We start from the raw sequence: 24,353 nt of genomic DNA on the forward strand, positions 1-24,353 counted from the left end.
GATGGAGATGGTATTATGAGCAGGAATGATGTTCTGCTTCTTTAAATTCTTCAACACTGACATTTGTTCTGGTCAGTTTCTTTTTGGTGGGTATCAGGAAAGCTACAAGCTAGAAAAGGCGCAGAGAGGGGCGCCTGGGTGGCTTAGTCGGTTAAGCGTCCGACTTTCGCTTAGGTCATGATCTCGCGGTTCGTNCTAAAATGTATTCGTTGTGGGACTTTTTGTTTGGAGAAGGTCTCAAGGAATTCTGATTGGAGTTCAGTGAAATCTAGTCGAGGCTAATGCCGCCCCAGGGAGGTGCTTTGGGAAGTGCAATCACTGCAAGGTGCTTCCAACAGTTCACTTCCCAGGCGACCGGGAAGCCTGCTTAGAAAAAAATCCCCGTGTGTATGGGCCAAGCCCAAAGCAGCCTGGGACGTTTCAGGCTGGCACCACTCCCTCCAGCTGCTTCTGAGGCCATGCAGAGGCCAGCGCCCGGGCAGATGGACTGCAAAGTCAAGTTTGGAACAGTGTGCAGACCGCTTGCAGCGCAGAGGGCGGGAGGGAGGAAAGGGAGGAGGGCGTAGGGAGCGGAGGCCCCACCTTTCATTCCAGCAAAGTGCACAGGGCAGCGGGGATGAGTCACAGGCCCCGGCGCTCATGTTCCCATAGGTGAGGGACTGGCTCTTCTGTCTGGGAAAGCGCAGTGCCTGTTCTTACTGGAGCAGCCTTGGCAGGGTGTCGGAGCCCTCGGTCTGCCCGGTCTGGTCTCCGGGGCCAGGGCTGGGTTCCCTCATGTGTGGCAAGAGCACTTCATGCGCTGGGCTGCTTCTCCTTGGTGTGCAGCTCACAGGTAAGGGCTGCGGGGCAGGGGGAAGGGGGTGGGGAGGGGGTTTCCCTCTCCATTTCCTCCTTCACGGCCGCACCACCACGGTTAGCTCCTTGCCTGAGAAGTCGCAAGTGTGTCGTCTGGGAGCCTGAGCCACAATTGCCATTCACTTTTCATTTTTGACTTTGCCAAAACCGAGGTTGGTGGGTTGTTTTTGGAGAACTGATTTTGGACAAACAGGTTTAGGTGTGTTTCGGCCACGAGTGATCCGGGCACAGAGAGGGCTTTCTAATCTCAGGTTACAAACCATTCCCCCCTCCCCCTTTTTTTTGTGTGTGGCTACTCTCAAGCTCCCACTGCAGGTGGGAGCCGGCGCTGGGATTTCTGTGTGTCTTGTCTGGGACTCTCAGCAGCCCTGGGAAAGCTGAGACACTTCTGGAGAGAGACCCACCGTGATTTCGAAACAGCCCCAACAGGCACATTCTGAATGTAAATCTCATGGTTAAAAAAGTGCCACGTGGTGTAAAGTTTCCAGCCGTGGGACAAGCAGAAGCTGTCCAGGCTTGATTAATTTCAAGTTCTGCCAAAGATTAGGGACAGTATGACATCAAGGGCCCCTTTCTGGACAACTTACCTTCCAGGGGACCATTATATACACAGTACGCAATATATCTGAATGCATGTCTAATTCATGCTACGGTTAGCTTTGGTTTTTGTTTGTTTCTGCTTTCAATTGTATTTGCCGACGTGTAGTTGGTTAGAACGGTGTGGAAGCGGGTACTCCCGTGAGGCTAGGGCATGGCACTGTGGAGAAAGTGAAGAGCACCGAGAGAAGGCTCGCCGTGTGGTATTTTGAGTCACGGTTGCATGTAAGTGGGAGCATGCAGACTCAGGATGAAGTCTGAGAGCTGGGGCATTGACCTTGGTGACATGTCTCGTTCAGACATTTATTTTGGCGGTGTCGACAGAAATTCTCTTAATATGCATCTTCCTTTCTCCTCTTCTCCGTGGTAGCCCTTTGGCCTATAGCGGCTGTGGAAATTTACACCTCGCAAGTGCTGGAGGCTGTCAACGGGACAAACGTCCGGCTAAAATGCACTTTCTCCAGCTTTGCCCCCGTGGGTGATGCTCTAACAGTGACCTGGAACTTCCGTCCTCGAGATGGGGGCCCTGAGCAGTTTGTAAGTAGATTATTGTCATTGGCCCGGGGACCCCTGGTTGGGAAGATCAGCCGGTCCATTTCTCCTTGCCCTTCCTGTGTGTTTCTCAGCAGCAAGCACAGGGTAAAAGTGAGAAGCGATTCTTGGGACAGAGACAGGCAGAGCCGAGAGGTCCGTCAAGGGGAAAGCAAGAGGTTCTTGGAAGAGAGCTGCGGTCGGGGCAGTGAGGCTGCCTCCCCTTTCTCAGCCTCCGTGCCCGGCATTGAATAATAAGACTTTTGGCTGCTTCTCCCTTGTAGGTATTCTACTACCATGTGGACCCCTTCAAACCCATGAGTGGACGTTTCAAGGATCGGGTGGTCTGGGACGGAAACCCTGAGCGGTACGATGCCTCCATCATCCTCTGGAAGCTGCGGTTTGACGACAACGGGACATACACCTGTCAGGTGAAGAACCCACCTGACGTTGATGGGCTGATCGGGGAGATTCGGCTGAGCGTCGTGCACACTGGTGAGTCACGCAGGGGGAAAGGGTTCTGGGAAGCTTGAGAGTTTATAGAAAAGAGAGGGGTAGTCTTTTGTGACGGCTGAAAGAGTAGGGAGAAGGGCTAGCCCTTCGGGTCTGGAATCTACACAGGGAGACTGAAGAGTCCTGGAGTAAAAAGAGAAAGGCTTTGTTTGGCTGTGGAAAGAAACAGAGTTAAGCAAACAGACCGTGGAATCTGTTACAGAAACGGCACTGAGATTGTAAGAGGGAGAGGAAGCAAGTCTCTGATAAAAGGCTAACAATGGATCTGTTCATTCACTCATTTATTCACGGGATACTTACTGAGTACCTCCTCTGCGTCAGGCACCGTCCTGTGCTTGACCCGTACTATCTCACTTAATTCCTCCACCCTAGGCTGTAGATGCCCGTAGTGGTGGCCATCATTTATTGAGTACCTCCCATGCATCAGGGGCCTCGCATATATTATTTAATCTTCATATATCACATCAGTTTCTTGTGCTTTTCGTACCCCCCACCCCCATTTTCCTAATGAGGAAGTTGAGGCTCCTAGAAGTTAAGCCCCTTGTCCAAATCCATGGAACTGATGGAATGGAATCATTCCAATGGAATCCAAATGGAATCATTTGGAACTCAAACCCAAGCATCTTTGACTCCAAAATTGTACTCTAAACTAATGCATTGTAGTGCTTGCAATCCTATTAAGGAAAACCCGGAAGCTGTGCAGATAAGACTATGAAACTCAAGAGCTGTAAATCTGGGCTCGAATCACTGCTATCATTTACCAGTTGGCAATAAATCTTTTTTTTCCCTTTCCTTAGTGAGAATAATATAGCGAGGCTTGTGGTGAAGACAAAATGAGACAATAAATGTAAAAATTCCCCAAACTGTGAATTGCATCAAAAAAATTCTTTTTTGCACTGAAAATTGTAATAGCTACCATACAGTGAGTGTTTATTACGTGCGAGTTCAGCGTGGGACAATTTATACAAAAAATTTTTTTTAAATAAGAACTCAAGAAATGGGTATTGTTGTCTCTGTTTGATACATTGAGGAAACTGAGGCTCAGAGAAGTTAATTACCCCAAATCACGCATCTAGTAAATGGTAGAGCTGGTATTTTAACTCAGCTGTCTCAGGTGGGTGTTCTTAATGAACACATGATATTACTACCTGTGAAGTAGTAGAATTTCCTCCTTTCATTCCTAGTATCATCCTTCAGGGCTCCATCAATGGAGCTGTGTGACCTCGGAGAAGTCATTTGGATACCAAAAGAAGTAATGGAATGTCTTTGGACCTCAGTTTTCTGAATTCATCTGTGTCTAACCTGAAGGAACAGGTTAGATAGAAACACATGGCTCTTAAATGTATTGTGGTCACTACCCTGAGACTTCTAACGAAAGCCGTGGCTCTGCCCACCACAAAAATGTATGCGTACACACAATATGACATGGAATTTGTGGGCATGTGGCCCTGTGCTCTCCCCCATCCTCTTTCACAGACTCCATGCTGGGAACCTCTGGGCTAGTCATTTTCTAAAGTGTTCTCTGGCTCTGGGAGTTTATTGAAGTTTTAATCAGAAATCAGGGGTACCTGGGTGGCTCGGTTAAGTGTCTGACGTCGGTTAAGTGTCTGACGTCAGCTCAAGTCATGAGTTTGAGCCCCAGGTCGGGCTCTGTGCTGACAGCTCACCGCCTGCAACCTGCTTTGGGTTCTTTGTCTCCCTTTCTCTCTGCCCCTCCTCTCCTTGCACTCTGTCTCTCTCTCTCTCTTAAAACTAAATAAACATTAAAAAAAAGAAAAAGAAATCAAACTAAAAGGCAGGAGACCCAGGCTTCACAGATTCTGCCTGGTTTAGGGACCTTTCCCTCTTGCATCATTTTATCTACTGGACTATAGTTACTGATTTACTTGCCTATCTTCCCAGTGGGCCTGAGTTCCTTGAAGGTAACGTCTTTTTGGCTCTGTATTTCCATCGTGATGTCTGAACATAGTAGAGCCTTAATAAATCTGAATAAATGACTGGATGAATGCCAGAGGTGAGAGGGAATCTAGGAGAAACAGTTTGGGCGCTGGGTTTGGTTGGGTCAGCAATAACCTTACCCCACTAGGTGGTTCCGCTGGCTCAGTCGGTTCTCAGAATTTTAGCATCAGAATCACCTGGAGGACGTGTTCAAACAGATTGCTGGGCCCCACCTACGATTCTGGAGGTTTGAGGTGGCGCCTGATGATTTGCATTTCAAAGTTGTGCCGAGTGCTGCTGTTACTCCCGGGACCCTAGTCTGAGAACCATTAAAGTCGCCTGCATAGCTTATTGCCACTAGAGTTCGCAAGGGCATACGGTAGGAGAAAGAAAAATTCCATTTAATGATGAAAATACATCCTTCTTATATCTTTAGATTTCATCATAGTCTAACTTTTTAGAATCATGACGCACTCTTTTTGTCCTTCCAGTGCGCTTCTCTGAGATCTACTTCCTGGCTCTGGCCATTGGCTCTGCCTGTGCGCTGATGGTCATAATAGTGATCGCGGTTGTCCTGGTCCAGCACTTCCGGAAAAAGCGATGGGCCGAAAGAGCGCATAAAGTGGTGGAGATAAAATCGTAAGGCCGGGCAGCTCCGGGCAGTCCCCTGACACTCTTTTTATCGTGACTCTTGGTATTTAACACTGTGGCGAAATGATTGTTGAACAGATGTTCTTCCCTCCGAGTAAATCTTATAAAAGAATTCTCATTCACAGGATGGATAAATTAGGGTGTGATCTGGAACCATTACAAAAGCTTTCTTAATTTTATAGAGGATTTCATTATAGGCTTTCCTTATTATGGAGGATTTGATTGTCTCAAAATCTGCTTATGTAAAGCTTTTCTAGGATATTCTGCACTTTTTAAAAAAAATTCTTCTAACATTTATTCATTTTTGAGAGACAGAGCACAAGCAAGGGAGGGGCAGAGAGAGAGGGAGACACAGAGTCCAAAGCAGACTCCAGGCTCTGAGCTGTCAGCACAGAGCCTGGCGCTGGGGCTCAAACTCATGAACCATGAGATCGTGACCTGAGCCAAAGTCGGATGCTTAACCGACTGAGCCACCCAGGTGCCCCTAGGATATTCCTTACTTTTCAATGTAAAGTGCATATTTGTAAAAAAAACTGCTGGGCAGGCAGCATGATCAGTGCCTATGAAAGTCAGCTATGCTGAGATAAGGTGCTCAAAAAATAGGTATTTTTTGAGATGAAATTGATCTATCATAAAAATTCATCTCTTTACTGTTCACAAAGCTGTTTAACCGTCATCACCTAATTGCAGAATTTTCGTCACCCCCGAAGAAACTCCATGTCTTTCAGCCATCACTGTTTTCCACTCCCCCTGCCCCTGATAACTACTGATCTGCTTTCTGTCTCTGTGGATTTGCCTCTTGTTCAAAGGCAAGGAGAACGCGAAGTGTCCCCCAAACTGAGAAGGCACTTTGAAATGGAAAAACCTACAGAATACAGAGTTTTATGTTGAGTGACTTATTGCCAGGGAGGATCAGGAGGGCCACCATCAGAACGGCTGCACAGCCAGTCTCCTCAGAAACCCTGCATGTTAGTATCTTACTGGTTTTAAAGGAGCTGGACACACGGGGGAGTGTTTCCATACAGTGATCGATGGCTAACGTTTAATAGACCAGATGGCATCCTCTGTGCATTTGCAGAAAACTATGTTATCTGCACGGGTATCTTAATGGGCCCATTGAAATCCAGAACAGATTCCCTGGGCATTCTGGTTTTGTAATGTGAGCCTAGAGTTTATACATTAATCTTTTACATCTTATACATTATTCTAGAACATGTATCCCCGAAGAGGTCATCAAGCAGACAGCAAGATGGGAGGTCAAAGATGGAGTCAATATGGCCAGCATTCCTATATCTATTCTGGGCATTTCATATAACTGGATAATCCTACAATGCGGCCTTTTACGACTTAGTATAATATTTTCAAAGTTCATCCACGTATAGCACTTCATTCCTTTTTATGGCTGTGTAATATTCCATTGCATGTATATACCACAGTTTGCTATCCAGTCATTTGATGGACATTTAGATTTTCGCCACTCTTTGGCCAACACGACTAATGCTGTTATGAACATTTATTTATAAATGGTTGTGTAGGTATCTGTTTTCAGTTTTCCTGGGTATATACCTAGGAGTGGAATTGCTGGAACAGTTACTCTGTTTACCTTTTTGAAGAATTGCCAGATTGTTTTTTACAACACAGTTATTTGGACTATTATATAGTCCAAATAGTATACCATTGTCTACTCCCACCAGCCATGGCCCAATTTGTCCATATCCTTGACGACCCTTGTTATTGTTTGACCTTTTGATGATAGCCACACCTAGTGGGTGTTGGAGGGTTATCCCACTGAGGTTTGGATTTGCATTTTCCTAATGACTAATGATGTTGAGCATCTTGCCATGTGTTTATTGGCCATTTGTATATCTTAATTGGTGATCTCTCTATTCAAATATCTTACCCATTTAAAAATTGAGTTATTTGTCTTTTGTGGGTTGCCCTTTCACTTTCTGCCTCATGTCCTTTGAAGCAGAGAACTTTTTAGTTTTGATGAAGTATAATTTATCTATTTTTTTCTTGTGTTGCTTCTGCTATTGGTGTCATATCTAAGAATCCATTACAGGGATGCCTGGATTAAGCGTTAAGTGTATGACTTAGGCTCAGGTCATGATCTCACTGCTTGTGAGTTCCAGCCCCGCGTCGGGCTCTGTGCTGACAGCTCAGAGCCTGGAGCCTGCTTTGGATTCTGTGTCTCGTTCTCTCTCTGTCCCTCCCCCACTCGCACTCTGTGTCTCTCTCTCTCTCAAAAATAAAAATAAACATTAAAAAAGGAAAGAATCCATTGCCTAGTCCAAGGTCGTGAAGGTTTATACTTATGTTTTCTTCTAAGAGCTTTACAGTTTTAACTCTTACAGTATAGGTCTTTGCTATGTGTCAAGTTAATTTTTGCACGTGGGGTGAAGTGGGAGTCCAAATTCATTCTTTTGAAGTTGCGGTATTTCAGTTGTCCCAAAACCATTTGTTTCTTTTCCTCGAGAAATATTTACTGGATTAAATAGAAATGATTTTAAGAAGCCCAGTGAGCTCACTCTGAGGTTAGCGTTTGAATAGAATATAAGCAATAAAGATGACTTCTAGGTCAACATAAAACTTTGTCTTTTCTGGATAAGGAATGGAATTAGAGGCAGGATGCCCATGATAAACTAAGGTTTATTTGAGTTCCCAAATTATATTCCCCTCCAAAAATATTCTGAAACCTTCAGAAGTTCAGATATCCAGGGTCATGGGGAATCATGTGTATTATTAGATATTTGGCCTTAGTGGTTTAGCTCTCTGTAAGCTCGGCTCTAGTCCCAGAGGCATGTAATTCTACCCAAAATATGGGAGAAAGTACATCAACAGAAGCTTTGTAAGATTTGCCTTCAGTTGCTTTTTTTTTTTTGCCTCTTTTGCTTCTTGACATTGGTTTCTGCTTCTTTGTTACAGAAAAGAAGAGGAAGGGCTCAACCAAGAGAAAAAGGTCTCTGTTTATTTAGAAGACACAGACTGACATTCTTAGATGGTAAGTTGCATAAATGAGTCAATTTCTTTCCTTAGCTTTCTTGTCTGGCCCATCTCTAATGGGAATCTCCCAGATTTTTGGACTGGTAGGTGTTTTCTATATGAAATTAGAGGAGCTGGGTCAGGGAGATGAAAGTCTTCTATTAGTGTTATGGATGGCTTTTCCCTTCAGTGTGTTTTGTGCAAAGGATGACGCAGTTAGACCCTCCTGTTGTTGAAGATGGAAAATTCTAAGATTATCTTAGGCTTTGTGGTCATGTTCACCATGACCAAGAATAATAAATTATCTTTCAACATGTAAATACATATTTATTTTTTATCTATTAAAAATTTAACATGTATTTATTTTTGAGAGACAGAAAGAGACAGAGCATGAGTGGGGAAGGGGCAGAGAGAGAGAGAGGGAGACACAGCATCTGAACCAGGCTTCAGGCTCCAGGCTGCAAGCTGTTAGGTCGGCTTGAACTTATGAACCGTGAGATTATCACCTGAGCCAAAGTCGGATGCTTGACCCACTGAACCGCCCAAGAGCCTTGATATGCCTGACATTTTAATAGGAGAACCTTTATACTATTTGGAATTGATTTCAACTGCTTTCATCCCATTATTAGGAGGATGAATCCAATCGTAGTAGTGTGTAATTTTATTTTACCAGTTTTCAGGCTTATGCTTAAAAAGTAGGATGACTTATTTTTCATATTGTTAGAATTTTTTTCTATTCTCTGAAGTAGGCCAGCTATTATTATTTGCAAAAAGAGTCATATTTTTGTAGCCTAAAACTTCAGTGAAAGAGCTCGAGGACTTATAAAGTAGAGTTTAGAGAAAAATGATTCTATTGTAAATGCAGAAGAACAAATTTGGTATGAAAGAAAGATTTTACCAAGGGCTATTTTCTTTTAAAAACCAAGAGGATTGATTCGTGGGGCGCTGGGTGGCTCAGTCAGTTAAAAAGTCTGACTTTGGCTCAGGTCATGATCTCACAGTTCATGAGTTTGAGCCCCACATTGGGCTCTGTGCAGACAGCTCAGAGCCTGGAGCCTGCTTCAGATTCTGTGTCTCCCCTTCTCTTTGCCTCTTCCCCATTTCCACTCTGTTTCTCTGTCAAAAATAAACATTTAACCCCCCCCCCCAAAACCAAGCAGATTCTCTAACAAGTCAGAGTCATGGAAAATGAAGATAGAGATGAAAAGAAACTTTTTAAAAAGTTTATTTTGAGAGAGAGAACGAGTGAGAGAGGGACAGAGAGAGAGAGAGGAAGAGAGAGAAAATCCCAAGCAGGCTCTGCACTAACAGCACAAGAGCCCAATATGAGGCTCAAACCCATGAGCTGTGAGATCATGACCTGACCCAAAGACAGATGCTTAACCAACTGAGCCACCCAGGCAACCTGAGATGAAAGGAAATTTTAAGCAGCTCACACAGTCAGTGCAATGTGACAGGGTATCCTGACTGGATTGAACAAAGTAGTTGTAAAAAGATTTGGAGGGGGACAATTGGGAGTCTTGAATATGAAAATTTGAATATGGATAATATTAGGGAATTAATGTTAGTTTTTATTAGGTATAATAAAGGTATTGTGGTAATAGAGGAAAATGTTCCTGTTTTAAATATATATTTATATATAATATACATTTATTATATACAAATTTATATATGTATTTATTTATATACAATAAAAGACCAAATAAATATATGGAAAATAAAGCAAAAAATGCTTTAAAATTGGGCAATGGGTGAATTCTATACACTGTCTTTTCTACTTTTCTGTATGGTTGATTTTTTTATAATAAAAGAGTGGGGGGTAAGGGGAGAGAAAGAGAGAGAGAGAGAGAGGAAGACATGCACGTGTGTGAGTGAGCTGTGGATCATCCATGCAAGGCAGAGCCTATGAATTAAGGACACTGAGAACTATGTAGAAAGGATCGAGAAACATCTTCTATAAAGTTGAATTAGAAGGCGAACAAGTACGTTTAAGAATATTTTCTTTCACAGTGGAGAGCACATCCGATGATATCTATGTAATTCAGAATTCCAAGTATCTCTCTGCGCTCTTCCCACATAAATTACCCATTTAAACTTTTGTATTTCAGGAGGCTGAAGATCCCCAGGAACGAGAACCCTAGGATATGCTGAAGTTAATGGGAGCTTTTCTTTGGCTTTACCAGTTGTGACCTGCCTTCTGACCAGCCCTGCAGTACTTAATCACCCAGAAGCAGCACCTCTCTGGAGCCAGCCTAGGCCCAGGGCTGTCTTGAGCAGACACCGGGAGACTCCCACACAGTCCGTTCCTAAGGTTTTATTTAATTTCAGAGCACAAATATTTTTCAAATGCTCATGAGCTTTTTATACCGAGAAGCTACATTTTTGCCCTTAAACATTCCTTGTGGATTACTAATTGTATGCACACCCATTGGTATCAGGTGAGATGAAAGCCATCTTGTCTGTTGTACCATTTTCTTTACTGTATTCGTTTCTTTAGGACAGCACTCTTTTTAAAAAAGCATTTTTTTTAAATGTTTTATTTATTTCTGAGAGAGAGAGAAAGGCAGCGTGAGCAGGGGAGGGTCAGAGAGAGAGGGAGACCAAGAATCCAAAGCAGGCTCCAGGCTCTGAGCTACCTGTCAGCACAGAGCCTAACATGGGGCTCGAACCCATGAACCGTAAGATCATGACCTGAGCTGATGTCGGACGCTTAACTGACAGAGCCACCCAGGCGCCCTTGGGCGGTACTCTTCCTACGGAAGTTAATGTGTTTACTGTTTCCTTCTCACTCCCAATTAAAAGGTGATCTAATTCTCCCAGCTGTTTTTGATTGATTAACAGGAAATCCTCAATCCAGACTGTTGAAGAACAGTCTGATTTTTATGGCTCTCCTTAAGTATGGGACCCATCTTGGTTTTATTGAACTGCTTTCGGTATCCTAGATGATTGTTTGTTTTTGTTGATCCAACATTTATAATTAGCACCAATCTGAATCACAAAGTAGCTAGAAGAGTTTACATAAATGCTTATGGATTGACAAATGCCACCTCAGGAAGAATCGCTTGTCACCTTTTTTCCTTGTGGTCTGAAAAAACAACCGACAAGCAAGTCTTCCCTGAGCAGTTACTGCCGTTTGGCTTAGTGGTCAGTTATAACAACAGAGCAAAATCTATGCTTTGTTTGGGGACTGGAATCATTAAGCAGTTGCACAGAGGATGCAGAAATAGTATATTATGACTGTAAAAGTTTAGGGCTGGTGAAAAAATCAACCCTAAATGATGATAATTTTGTACAGTGTTATATAAAGCTCTGAGAACTGGATGAGATTATTTATTTTTTTCCTTTCCTTTCCTTTCCTTTTCTTTACCTTGTTTTATTTTTGCTTTAATTTGTTTATTTTGTGGGAGGGAGAATTTGGTACGGGCAAAGAAACACCAAAACTAATAATAAGAAATTTCTGACTTTTCCTGTCTCTCCTTACACTAGAACAGACAGCAAAGTTTACAAGTAGGCTGTGGAAAGAAAAGCGCTTTTTCAAAAGTGTTTAGCCGCCCAGTGTCTTTCCAAACTTAAGTTAGAGCAGCATTTATTCAAAAGTAGGAAACATCTGAAAGTTTAGTTGCCCCTACTTCCGCCCCATCTTTATAGGCTAATAATTTTAGTTTTCACTGGCTGAGCCCAAGATTGTCTTTCTTTTAGCAAACTGGAATTTTCAAATAGGTTATCTGTATTTAACGATGAACTTTGAATATTTTTTCTTGTGTTTTTAGAAAAATTGGTGCAATTTACATGCGAACCTTGATTCTGAATTCATTCCATACCTATCTCATTTTGCCTTTTACACTAAAAAAGTAAAATTTTAACACCCAATTTGGAAACTAAAAGTTACATTAAATATATTTGTTGTTATTTTTTTTTTTTTTTGAGAGAGACAGTGTGAGCTAGCAGAGGAGGGGCAGAGAGAGAGGGGACATAGAGGATCTCAAGCAGGCTCTGTGCTTTCAGTGCAGAGCCTGATGTGGGGCCTGAACTCATGAACCATGAGATCATGACTTGAGCTGGAGTCAGTTGCTTAACTGACTGAGCCACCCAGGCACCCCAAAACTAAAAGTTAGATTTATGGTCTATATTACTTTTAAAACACATTTTTTATTTTTCTCCATAATTCTACCTTTGAAAATAACAATATTTTTTCAAACAGATGGCCTGAATGATGTTCCATAAGTGTAATGAAGAAGTAAAACCTCATGGAAAGTCTTTCCAGCAAAATTTGTAGCTCATGTCTTGGCTAAATATTCAGGGGTTATTATGACCCCATTGGTCAGTGTCTTTTTCCTAAGGAGAACTTCCGTACTGTAATTTATTTTTTATGGCGCCCTAAACACATTTGTAAATAACCTTTAGTAATAAAGAATTATCAATTGTATACTTTGCTTACATACAAGTCTAAAAGTTTTACATAGCAAGTACTCAAAAACACATGGTTATGTATTTTATCTTTACTGAGAAATTTTCTTAGAAAGAGCCTGGAAGTCAATAATGGATGAAATTAGTTTATACTGGATAAATATGTTTATACTTAATAAAGGATATTAGTTTATACTGGATAAAGAACTGGATACATTGTTTTGGATAACTGGGAATTGGGCACAACAAACTACTTGGTTTGGGTACTCTTTCTTAGGAAGAGTATCATATCCTGTTTGGTACTCTTACATCACGTTCTTAATAGAGAAAACCACTAACTTTCACATCTAGTGACAGAGTGTGAACTGAAAAATGAAAAGTTATTAAATTTTTTTAATGTTTTATTTATTTCTGAGAGAGAGAGAGAGAGAGAGACAGCGTGAGCAGGGGAGGGTCAGAGAGAGAGGGAGATACAGAATCTGAAACAGGCTCCAGGCTGTGAGCTGGCAGTCAGCATAGAGCCCGATGGTGGGGCTCGAGCCCACCAACCATGAGATCATGACCTGAGTCGAAGTCAGACGCTTAACTGACTGAGCCACCCAGGCGCCCCTGAAAAGTGAAGTTATTAAACTTTCCCAAAAGCTGAGGCATGGACTTTTGTTCTCCTCTTGATTTCATTAAATACACGCAGATTCCAGGAGAATAGGCTGACCGACAATCGGCGCAGGGTACCATCATTCCATCTCTGTTGGAAGAATGGGACACCATCTCATCACTTCCAGCGCTGCGAAAACATTACTTTCTCACTTTTCTCTCCAAGAGATACACAAATCCAGTTTCTTTCCCCCTCTATTACATGTTACACTGATTTCATCATTGCCACTGAAGGACAGCATAATAAACACCCATATTACGTAGGTACTGAGCTGGCTGCTGTACAGTAACACACAAAACACCACGAACCAAAGACACTTGAGATACACATTCATCATGAAGGCCTAATACATATTTATTTACTGATGCTGTATAATCTCCTAGATCTCTTCTAGTTAAAAATATAGAAACCTCTTTTGAGATAGTACCAATAATCTGTAGGAAGTACAAAAAAATCACTTCTGGAAGAGACTCGGAGCATCAAGGCTATTTAGTACTGCGGAATTCCATACAAATAAATTCTAAGTTTTCCGAAGTCTGTGGGTTACTTTATTGTCAAGCAACAGGGAGTAATTAATTCTTACTCGAAACTTAAAAGAATCGTCTGTCGGAGCAAGCTTCAGGTGTGGCCCTGGAGAGATGCCACGTTCCTATGGCAACCTCGAATCGCCATCTTAAGCGTTCTCGCGGCCTCCCTCCCTGACGTCACTTCCGGTATCACCTGTGTGGTTACCGGGAGCTGTACACAAGGTGTGCAAGCATCCAGAGAGCTGTCGGGATGCAGCGGAGCGGAGCGGCTGGAGGCCGTGGCTGCGCTCTGTTCCCACTGCTGGGCGTCCTGCTCTTCCAGGGTGAGTGCGCCGGCTGGTCCCCCCCCAACTTCCGGCCGGGGGGGGTTAGGGAAGATGGTCGGTTTTCCGGTTCCGGTGGGGGGGCGTCTCAGGAAAGCCCCCACACTGCTTCTAGCGATGCCGGCAGAGTGAGGGTGTGGGGAGGCTGTTCTCTTCTGCTTTCCGCCACCTACCGGGCAGCCGGCCAGTGCTTTCCTGAGCTCTGGGGGCGACGACCACCGTGCATGACTGTTGCTTTGTATTGTGGTGCTGGCACTTGTTAGAACCGCGGAGGGCTCTGGCTTTGGGGCCACCCGTGTTATCTTGTGATGAGTTACCAGCGGTTGACCCTCTTGTGGTTTTGTGGGCTATGTGTCCTGACTAGGATGGGGCAGTTCTAGTGCTCAGCAGTTTGTCTCAGCAATTTGGGGAAAGGAAATCATGACTGTTTGTACGTTTACTTTTGTAGGTGATTGTCAGGGACTAGGAAGTCAAATGTTTATTGGTCACACGAGTGTGCCGTGATTTCGTTACAATAGAGTCGCATTTTGTTGAGGGGAGGCAATTGCTGTAGCATTTTAATAACACTTTTAAAATACAAAAAGGGCATATCATTTTTGTAAGCATTTTAATCTATCTAGGGCCCCTGGGTGGCTCAGCTGATTAGGCATCTGACTTGGGCTCAGGTCATGATCTCGCGGTTTGTGGGTTCGAGCCCCGCGTTGAGCTCTGTGTTGACAGCTCAGAGCCTGGAGCCTGCTTCGGATTCTGTGTCTCCTTCTCTCTCTCTGCGTCTCCCTCACTTATGCTCTGTCTCTCAAAAATAAATAAAATGTAAAAAAAAATTTTTTTTAATGTTAATCAACCAGTATGAGCAGTACAGTATTCACACTATGGCATATGCTGAGGATTTGGATAAATTTTGTTTGCGTGCAATTTTCAAACTGCATAAATGTCAGTCCAACCTAATTACCTTCATTTTAGGGTGCCATTATTTCCTCCATTTGTGCGTGTGTGTCTTCTCAGGAAATCATATGTTAATAGATCAGAGTGAATTGTTAATTTCATAAAACTTCCCTGTGGTTAAGAGGGAATTTCTGAAGGGGGGGGGCTTTAACATAAATACATCAGTTCTAAATCTTAGCATGTAAGGCCAGGAAGTTTTTATTTATTTGATGACTAATATCCAAGTTGCCAGCACACTCCCTGATCCCTCCCAGCTCTCTGTCATCATGAGTGCCCAGTTTTTCAGCTAAATTATTTTGCAATATAATATTTTAATGANTCTAGAAATGATGGGTGGTTTAGTAAACTTGATGTCATTTCACATAGAGAAGCATCCATCAAATATAGCAGACCAAATATTTCAAACTTAAAAGTTTATGACCCATATGCACATGAATTGATTTATCCTTGTCTTTTATTTTATTAAAAATTTTTTAACTTTTGGTTTTGAGAGACAGAGACAGGAAGTGAATGGGGGAGGGACAGAGAGAGAGGGAGACACAGAATCTGAAGCAGGCTCCAGGCTCTGAGCTGTCAGCACAGAGCCTGATGCGGGGCTCCATCCCACGAACTATGAGATCATGACCCAAGCTGAAGTTGGACCTGAAGTTGGATGCTTAACTGACTGAGCCACCCAGGCATCCCTATTTTATTTTATTTTTTTCAAAAAAATGTTTATTCATTTATTTTTGAGAGAGAGAATGAGAGAGGGGGTGTAAGCAGGGGATGGAAAGAAAGAGAGAGAGAGAATCCCAAGCAGGCTCCACCCTGTCAACCCAGAGCCTCTGGAACCCATGAGCCCTGGGACCATGACCTGAGCCAAAACCAAGAGTCAGATGCTTAACCAACCGAGCCACCCAGGTGCCCCTGTCTTTTGTTTTTAGGGACACCCGGGAGACTCAGTTGGTTAAATAGCCAACTTGGGCTCAGGCCATGAACTGTTGGTTAGTAGGTTTGAGCCCCCATGTGGGGGATCCCCATGGAGCCCACTTGGGATTCTTCTTCTCTCCTTCTCTCTGCCCCTTCCACGCTCTCTCTCATGCTCTCTCTCAAATAAATATGTTAAAAAATAGCTTTATTGAGATAGAATTCACATGCCATACACTTTACCGATTTAAAAGGTGCAATTGAGTGTTTTTTAGTATGTTCACAAACTTGTAATCACCACCAATTTTAGAATATTTTCATCACCCCAAAGAGAAACTCCATATGCATTAAATCACTCCCCATTCCTCCCCAACCCCTTGCCCTGGTGCAGACATCAATCTATGTTCTATTGCTATGATTTCTGGACATTTCACATAAATGGAATCATACAATATATGTTCCTTTGTGGCTAGTTTCTTTCACTTAGCATGTTTTCAAAGTTCACCCATTTTTTGAATCTGTTAAGCAACAGACTTCGGTTTCACACGAGTGTTTATGCTTTTCCTCTTCAGAAATAGGAGCCATTAGGGGCGCCTGGGTGGCTCAGTTGGTTAAGCGTCTGACTTCGGCTCAGGTCATGATCTCACAGTCCGTGGTTTCGAGCCCCGCATCAGGCTCTGTGCTGACAGCCAGCTCAGAGCCTGCAGCCTGTTTCAGATTCTGTATCTCCCGCTTTCTCTGACCCTCCCCTGCTCATGCTGTCTCTCTCTCAGAAAAAAAAAAACATTAAAAAAATTAAAAAAAAGAAAAGGCATAGAAGCCATTAAATGATTAGCTTGTTTGAATTCTCCAGGGTATAAACATGGTCCCATTATATCAGTTGTCAAGTACATGGAAACAATAGTTTTAGGCAGCCTAGGGTTCTTCCACTTTTCTCCATTTAAGTGTGTCCTTTTTTAAAAAAATGTTTTCTTTATTTCTGAGTGAGAGAGAGAGAGAGAGAGACAGCGTGAGCAGGGAAGGGTAAGACAGAGGGAGATACAGAATCCAAAGCAGGCTCCAGGCTCTGAGCTAGCTGTCAGCACAGAGCCTGACGCGGGGCTTGAACCCATGAACCATGAGATCACAACCTGAGCCAAAGTTGGACGCTTTATTGACTGAGCCACCCAGGCACCCCTTAAGTGTGTCCTTTTATGAAACAAATGTTGACAGCTTTGTATTCTGGGAAATTGAGTGTGCAAAACTTGGAGTTTTGTCATATTCTTTTCTTTCCTTCCTTGCATAAAATTACATATGTTTAAATGTGATATTCTTGTTTTCCTCCCAGACTAAAAAAATTTGTTAATTGTTATGAGTATTTCTATTGTTGGCTACTTTGACTTGGCAAGAATGTTTTTTTGCTTGGAGAAAATATAAATATCCCAAAACACATTAGGCTTAGGATGAAAGTTTCTGAATGAATGTAACAGTGGATTAGTAATTCTATTTTATTTTATTTTATTTTTTGAGTGAAGTAGACAAATTATTTTACATCTATTGATTGTAACATACTTTCAATTTTGGTATAATATATATAGAGCAATACACACATAACATAATAGCTTAATGAATTTTTAGAAACTAAACATACCTGGATAATCAGCACCTAGATCAGGATTTAGAATGTTACTGGTAGTCCAGAAGCCTTCCTTATACTTTCTTCCAGGGATTATCCCTTCTCCCGCCAAGGGAGAGACATGTACATTAGTTTAGTTCATCCATGGATCTTACTTTTCTCTATACATTTAAGACCCACTTATCCAATTTTTAGATTTCAGTAAAGTGACTTTACATATTGATAACTTTGTGGTAAAATCATGCTAATGAATATGGAGTTAATATATAGTAACAAGAAATCAGTTGGTAGGTAGATTTATTATTGGTGTACTTTAATTCAGTAACCAAAACCTGCCTAGAACTTGTAGTTTTTATGTTGTTTTGCCAGAATTTTTGTTTCATAAAAATGCAACTGTGTTGGTTTAGTTCAGTTGAATATTCCTGAGCATCCACAATGTGCTAGGTTCTGTTCTGAGGAGCTCAAGGTCTATTGGAGAAGACAGAGAAGTCAAGAGATAATTTTAGAATCTGCTATTAAGAGAGAAAGGTGCAAGAAACTGGGGGAGCACAGAAGAGATGTTCTTAATCAGACATGAGGATATAGGGAGGGCTTCCTGGATGTGCCACCAAAGTTATATCTTGAAAGAAGAAGTTAGGGGGTGCCGGGGGGNCTTTAATTCAGTAACCAAACCTGCCTAGAACTTGTAGTTTTTATGTTGTTTTGCCAGAATTTTTGTTTCATAAAAATGCAACTGTGTTGGTTTAGTTCAGTTGAATATTCCTGAGCATCCACAATGTGCTAGGTTCTGTTCTGAGGAGCTCAAGGTCTATTGGAGAAGACAGAGAAGTCAAGAGATAATTTTAGAATCTGCTATTAAGAGAGAAAGGTGCAAGAAACTGGGGGAGCACAGAAGAGATGTTCTTAATCAGACATGAGGATATAGGGAGGGCTTCCTGGATGTGCCACCAAAGTTATATCTTGAAAGAAGAAGTTAGGGGGTGCCGGGGGGGCTCAGTGGGTTAAGCAACCAACTTTGGCTCAGGTCATGATCTGATGGTTCATAAGTCTGAGCCCTGCTTTGGGCTCTCTGCTGTCAGCACGGAGCCTGCTTCGGATCTTTTGTTCTTCCCTTTCTCTGCCCCTCCTGTGCTGATTCTCTCTCTGTCTCCACCCCCCCCCGCCAAAATAAATAAATACACTTAAAGGAGGAGGAGGAGGAACAGGAGAAGGATGAGAAGGAGATGTAGTAGTTAGAGATAGGAAGTGAGTAAAATTCCAGATGGAGAGAGGAACATGAATAAGGCATAGAGGCATTAAATAACTTTCCAGCAATTTTTTTGAGACTTATACTCTGATTGAGTTAACTTAAATCACATGTAGAGTGTGTGTGTGTGTGTGTGTGTGTGACATACACAATCAGTGAGGAGCGTTGGCTGGAGGGACATTAAGGAGATTCTGACTTATAACTGTAACTCATATATTTCTTCTTTGCTCTAAACCAGGGTTGGCAAACTTTTGTAAAAGGCTAGAGAATAAATATTTTAGGCTTTGTGGGCCATAGGTCTCTGTTGCAACTGCTCAACTCAGCTTGAATAGCACAAAAGCAGACCTAGACAATATATAAATGAATAAATGTGGCTGTGTTCTAATAAAACTTTATTTACAAAGAGTCATTGTACGTTAGATTTGGGCAGTGGGCCACAGTTTGCTGACCCTTGCCCTAAACCAACTGTCCGTTGACGTTATCTCTTGGCTAGCTCAAAGGTACATTAAACTTATCCAGAATCAAGCTCATGTTCTTCTCTCCCCTTCTCTGGTCTTTCCTGTGTCAGTGAATGGTATCACCAAGTCAGACACCTGGGAATCATCCTTGACACCTCTGTTTCCCTAACATTCCACCTCCAGTCTACCACCAATTCTTACTGATTTTACTTTGTTAAGAATTGTCTTTCTAGGTCTTTCCATGTCCACTACCCCCAACTTAGTTCAAGCTTTCTTTACTTCTCACTTGACTATTTTTACACTTGACTCCTTCCTAAGTGTCTTCCCTAGAGTGATCTTTTAAAAATGAAAAGTTCCGGGGGCACCTGGGTAGCTCAGTCGGTTAAGCATCCAACTTCGGCTCAGGTCACGATCTCACAGTTTGTGTGTTCGAGCCCCACGTCAGGCTCTGGGCTGACAGCTCAGAGCCTGGAGCCTGCTTCAGATTCTGTCTTCCTTTCTCTCTGTCTCTGTCCGGTTCTCTCTCTCTCTCTCAAAAAAAAAAAAGTTTATTATGTCTTTTCTCACTCAGTCCTACATTTAAGTATTTTTCCCAGCTTCCCACTAATCTAAGAATAAGGACCCAAATCCTGAAGGTTCTGCATGACCTGCTTATCACCTAGCCTCATATTTCTTTCTCTCATGCTGTTTGTGTTGGAGCCATACTGTTTTCCTTTCAGTTCCTTGGCTGGCTGTGTTCCTACTTGGCACAGGACCTTTGCACATGCTGTATTCTCTACCTGGAATGCTCTCCTTCTCCTCACTTTGTCATCCTTCCTTCAGAGCTCAACTCAAAAAAAGCAACTTTTTCAGGGAAGCTTTCATTAACCACTCCCTGCTCCCCTACTATAATAGGTGCATTTCTGCACTCTCTTGGTCTTTGCTTCATAGCACTTACCAGGCTTTGTAATTATACACTTGTTTCTATGATTAATTTGATTGATATGTTGAACTTTTGCTGTATTTTAAGCTCCAAAATAGGGAGTGTATTTATTCTGCTCACATTAAATTCCAGGCTCAGAGGGTGGCACAAAACAGATGCTCAATAATTATATGCTTGAAGAATGAGTGAATGAATAAGAGTATTGTCCAGAAAGTCTTGGGTTAGAGAAGCTCTAGAAACAAGCAGTCGCTGCTTCAGAGAGATCCGATAAAATCAGGGTAGAAAGATACCTACTGGAGTTTTTATCCCTGGGATTTTCCAGTTCTAGGACATGATGCTCTTTACCAGAAATGGGAGTGGTTCTATAGGGGTCCAGAAGTGAACGGGAAGCGAGGAAATGGAGATGCCAGGTGCTCACTGCTCTTTCACAAACTTGGCTTAGAAAAGAAAAAGAGGGCAGTCGTTGGTAACAGATAGTATTATGGGATTAAGGAAAGACCGTTATTATTTTGTTTTATTGTTATTTGTTTATCTGTTCTTAAGGATGGGAGAGACTTGTGTTTAGAGGCTGAGTGGGGAGGAGCCTCTCTGGAAGGGAAGAGGTTGAAGATAGTAGAGAGCGTTTTTCCCTCCAGGAAAAGCAGGGCTTGGAGGGGAGAGATCCAGGGCAGAACCAAAGAGGATGGCCTTGCCTAGGAAAAGGGATAGTGTGGATGGGTGTAGACTCAAGCAGTTTGTATAGCCTCACATTTCTTGAAGAAATAAGAGGAAACATTTTCTTCTGAGAATGAGGGATTCAGAGGTTGCATAGGGGATGGTGAGAATGGCAGAGGTCTGAAGGATCCAAAAGAGGAGCTGGCCAAGGCCGGTTAGAGGGTCACCATGCTTCATTAAGGGCTCGGCTATGGGCGGAGTCCATGAACTTCCTATGGTAACTATCTGTGCAGTTGTATGATTTTTCTCCTTTACTGTACACCAGCGACAGCCTAGGAAGTCACGTAGGGCTGAGCTTTTCCTGAATGGGTGCACTGGACAGAGAGGAGTGGGAAGGACTGAAGAATGTTGGAAATACTGTAAAAAGGGGGAGAGAAAGAGAATGTGTGAATGGTGAGCACACATTGTTCCTATATAGAATTTCTGGTGACCTGTCCACCTCTTCTCTCAGTCTGTGTCTGCTCCCTTCCCTCTGAATTTTTGCCTTCAAGTTGCTTATATTTAACATGGGAAATAGTCCTTAGAAGTTGAGGGCAGTCAACAGTATATGTACCCGAGTAGCATTATCTACTGTATGTTGTGAAAACAGTGAAGAAAGAGCAGTCAGCTGCACCAGCGAATTTGGGAAGGGATCACAGAGGGCTGCTGTTTGAAAGGGCTTTGAAGGTGTGTGAGCCTGTGGGGTGTGGCATGGTAGGAACAGGTAGGATTGGTAGGAATGGGGTGAGCCTTCCGGACAAAGCCATGTTCAAAGAGAGGCACCGTGGTGAGAAAGGACATAGTAAATTTGGGAACCGGTGGACATTCTGGGCATGGTGAAGGGGGTGGATGGGAGGGGTAAGTGTGTGAAGCAGCAGAAGTTCAGGGCCAGATTGTCCACTATTTGGATTTTATTCTACGGCTCAAGAAGGAATTATTGAAGGTTTTTGAAGGTCTCTGGTGTTCACTTTAATAATAATAGCTAATATTTATTGAAAGGTTCTATTTCAGACGCCATGCTAAGCACTTTTTGTGTTACCTTATTTAATCTTATTAGATCCTTGCAGTGATCCAAGGCAGTAGATCATGTCATTCTCCCCATTTCCCAAGTGAGGAAGTTGAAGCTTGAACAGGTTAGGTAACTGATCAAAATCTTACAGCTAGAAAGTAGTTGGGCTAGAACTGAAGTCAGGCAGGTCTATCTAATTCTAAATCCATGCTTTTAAAACTCTCGACTATACTTGCATTTTATTTATTTATTTTTTAAAATTTTTTTTTAATGTTTTTATTTATTTCTAGGAGACAGAGAGAGACAGCGTGAGCAGGGGAGGGTCAAAGAGAGAGGGAGTCATAGACTGAAACAGGCTCCAGGCTCTGAGCTGGCAGTCAGCACAGAGCCCGACGCGGGGCTCGAACCCACGAACCGCGAGATCATGACCTAAGCGAAAGTCGGACGCTTAACCGACTAAGCCACCCAGGCGCCCCTATACTTGCATTTTAGTACAAAGGAGTAGTATGGGGGCAGTGTAGACTATCCATCCATTTCCAGCTCCCAGTTAAAAAAAAGTTTTTTTTACATTTATTTATTTTTGAGAGACAGAGCACGAGTGGGGGAGGGACAGAGAGAGAAGGAGACACAGAATCTGAAGCAGGCCCTGGGCACTGAGTTGTCAGCACAGAGCCCAGTGCAGGGCTCAAACCCATGAACCGTGAGATTATGACTTAAGCCGAAGTTGGATGCTCAACTGACTGAGACACCCTGGTGCGCCCCTCACCAGCTACCAGTTTTTTGTTTTTTTTTTTAAATGTTTATTTATCTTTGAGAGAGAGACAGGGCACAAGTGGGGTGGGGCAGAGAAGGAATGAGAGACAGAGAATCTGAAGCAGGCTCCAGCCTCTGAGCTGTCAGCACAGAGCCCGATGCAGGGCTCAAACTCACGAACTATGAGATCATGACCTGGGCTGAAGTCAGACGCTTAACCAACTGAGCCACCCAGGCCAGGCACTCCCAGCTCCCAGTTTTTAGAGCTGGTTCTTGAGTAATGAGTAAGGTGGATTGGGAGTGAGGGCCCAGGAGAGAGTAGGGGCTGAGGGATGAAGCCTTTCCACACAGATGAACAGCGTTTGCAAAGTCATGGAAGGAGCGACAGATTTAGCCTGGCAAAGCCAGAAGGGTGCTACGGAGGAAACAGCTGTAATCCTCATCTTTGGGATGCGTCAGATCTTATTCGAGTTGTGAGCTCAGTCTTGGTCTCCTCCTTTAAAGAGGAATGTGAACAGACTAGATTATCTTGAGAGGAGCAATAAAGAAGGACTCGAAGCAGACAGAGGTGAAGGCGTTGATGACTCATAGCTGCGTCTGTGGCAGGCACGTTGAGAGAGTGTAGGCAGACCTGAAGAGGTGGCCCGAATAAGGGTGAAACCATCTAACATGCACTGTGCGCTTATTCAGGCTAGGCAGGCTCTCCAGCGTTATACCTCTTTTAACTCATTTATTTCTCACAGTGACCTTCTAAGGTAAGTGCTGTTATCATCATCAGGGTGAGAAACTGAACAGTAAAGTGACTTGCTAAGACCACAGAGCCAGCATCGGGGCTCACATCCTGCCTCGGCCAGAGGGACTGCTGGCTTTCAGGATGGCGTGTGGGCTTGTGCTCTTCTGAAACCTTCCGGCGCCGTTCGCCTTTGGCCTGCCAGAAGAAACGTGGCTTGTCGCAGTGCAGGAGGAAGCAGTGAAAACAAAGTGCGGGTGACTTTCCTACAAAGGGGCTCCCTGATGGAAGAGAAATTTCTCCTCCATGTTCTCTGAACGCAGAGGGGATTGGTCAGAAGAAAGCGGGAGCTCTTTCTGGGGGACCTGGGATGCCAAAGTTGGATATCTGAGCCAGTTTTGAAAAGAGTTCAATCTCTAGAGAGTTTGGAAAGGATATCTTAGGGGCACCTGGGTGGCTCAGTCGGTTAAGCAGCCAACTTCGGCTCAGGTCGTGATCTCACAGTTCGTGAGTTTGAGCCCCGTGTTGGGCTCTGTGCTGACAGCTCAGAGCCTGGAGCCTGCTTCAGATTCTGTCTCCTCCTTTCTTTGCCCACACTCTGTCTCTCTGTCTCTCAAAAATAATTAATAATAAAAAACTAAAAGAAAAAGAAAGGATATCTTATTTTTACATTTTAAAATCTTTTTTTTAAACGTTTACTCATTTTTGAGAGACAGAGACGGAGCATGAGCAGGGGAAGGGCAGAGAGAGAGAGAGACACAGAATCCAAAGCAGGCTCTAGGCTCTAAGCTGTCAGCACAGAGCCTGACGCAGGGCTCAAACTCACAGAGCATGAGATCATAGCCTGAGCTGAAGTCGGATGGTCACCTGACCAAGCCACCCAGGCGCCCCTCTATTTTTACATTTCAGGATGCATTGCTTTGTTCTGTGTTCTTCCCCATGATTTACATTTAACAGATGTGGGATTCATTAACCAGAGGGAAGAATAAAATACAGACAGATAGAAACTTGGGGCAGCTTTCTAAAATTCTTTGAGAAAATGTCCTATTCTTGTTTCCTGTTCTCGTTTTGCTGGTGGTCGATACAGTGGTAGCTTC

The 24,353-nt window shown here is 43.2% G+C and overlaps 2 protein-coding genes across 2 annotated transcripts in view; both read left to right on the plus strand.

The window, feature by feature from the left end:
• The first annotated feature begins 606 nt into the window (after positions 1-606).
• Positions 607-12,681, plus strand: MPZL2 (myelin protein zero like 2). Its single transcript, XM_077777328.1, has 6 exons — positions 607-832; positions 1,823-1,989; positions 2,268-2,478; positions 4,926-5,073; positions 8,011-8,086; positions 10,176-12,681. The coding sequence occupies exons 1-5, from the start codon at positions 775-777 to the stop codon at positions 8,072-8,074; spliced, it is 648 nt and encodes a 215-aa protein (XP_077633454.1). The 5' UTR covers positions 607-774; the 3' UTR covers positions 8,075-8,086; positions 10,176-12,681.
• A 1,127-nt stretch (positions 12,682-13,808) lies between these two features.
• The window catches only part of MPZL3 (myelin protein zero like 3), a 25,092-nt gene continuing 14,547 nt past the window's right edge, over positions 13,809-24,353 (plus strand). The window contains exon 1 of the mRNA XM_077777337.1: positions 13,809-13,979. Coding sequence (XP_077633463.1) covers positions 13,907-13,979 — 73 coding nt within the window. The 5' untranslated portion in view covers positions 13,809-13,906. The remainder of the gene's footprint in view (positions 13,980-24,353) is intronic.

Source organism: Crocuta crocuta, unplaced genomic scaffold, assembly GCF_008692635.1.
Source record: "Crocuta crocuta isolate KB4526 unplaced genomic scaffold, BGI_CrCroc_1.0 scaffold271, whole genome shotgun sequence".
Lineage (NCBI taxonomy): Eukaryota > Metazoa > Chordata > Mammalia > Carnivora > Hyaenidae > Crocuta > Crocuta crocuta.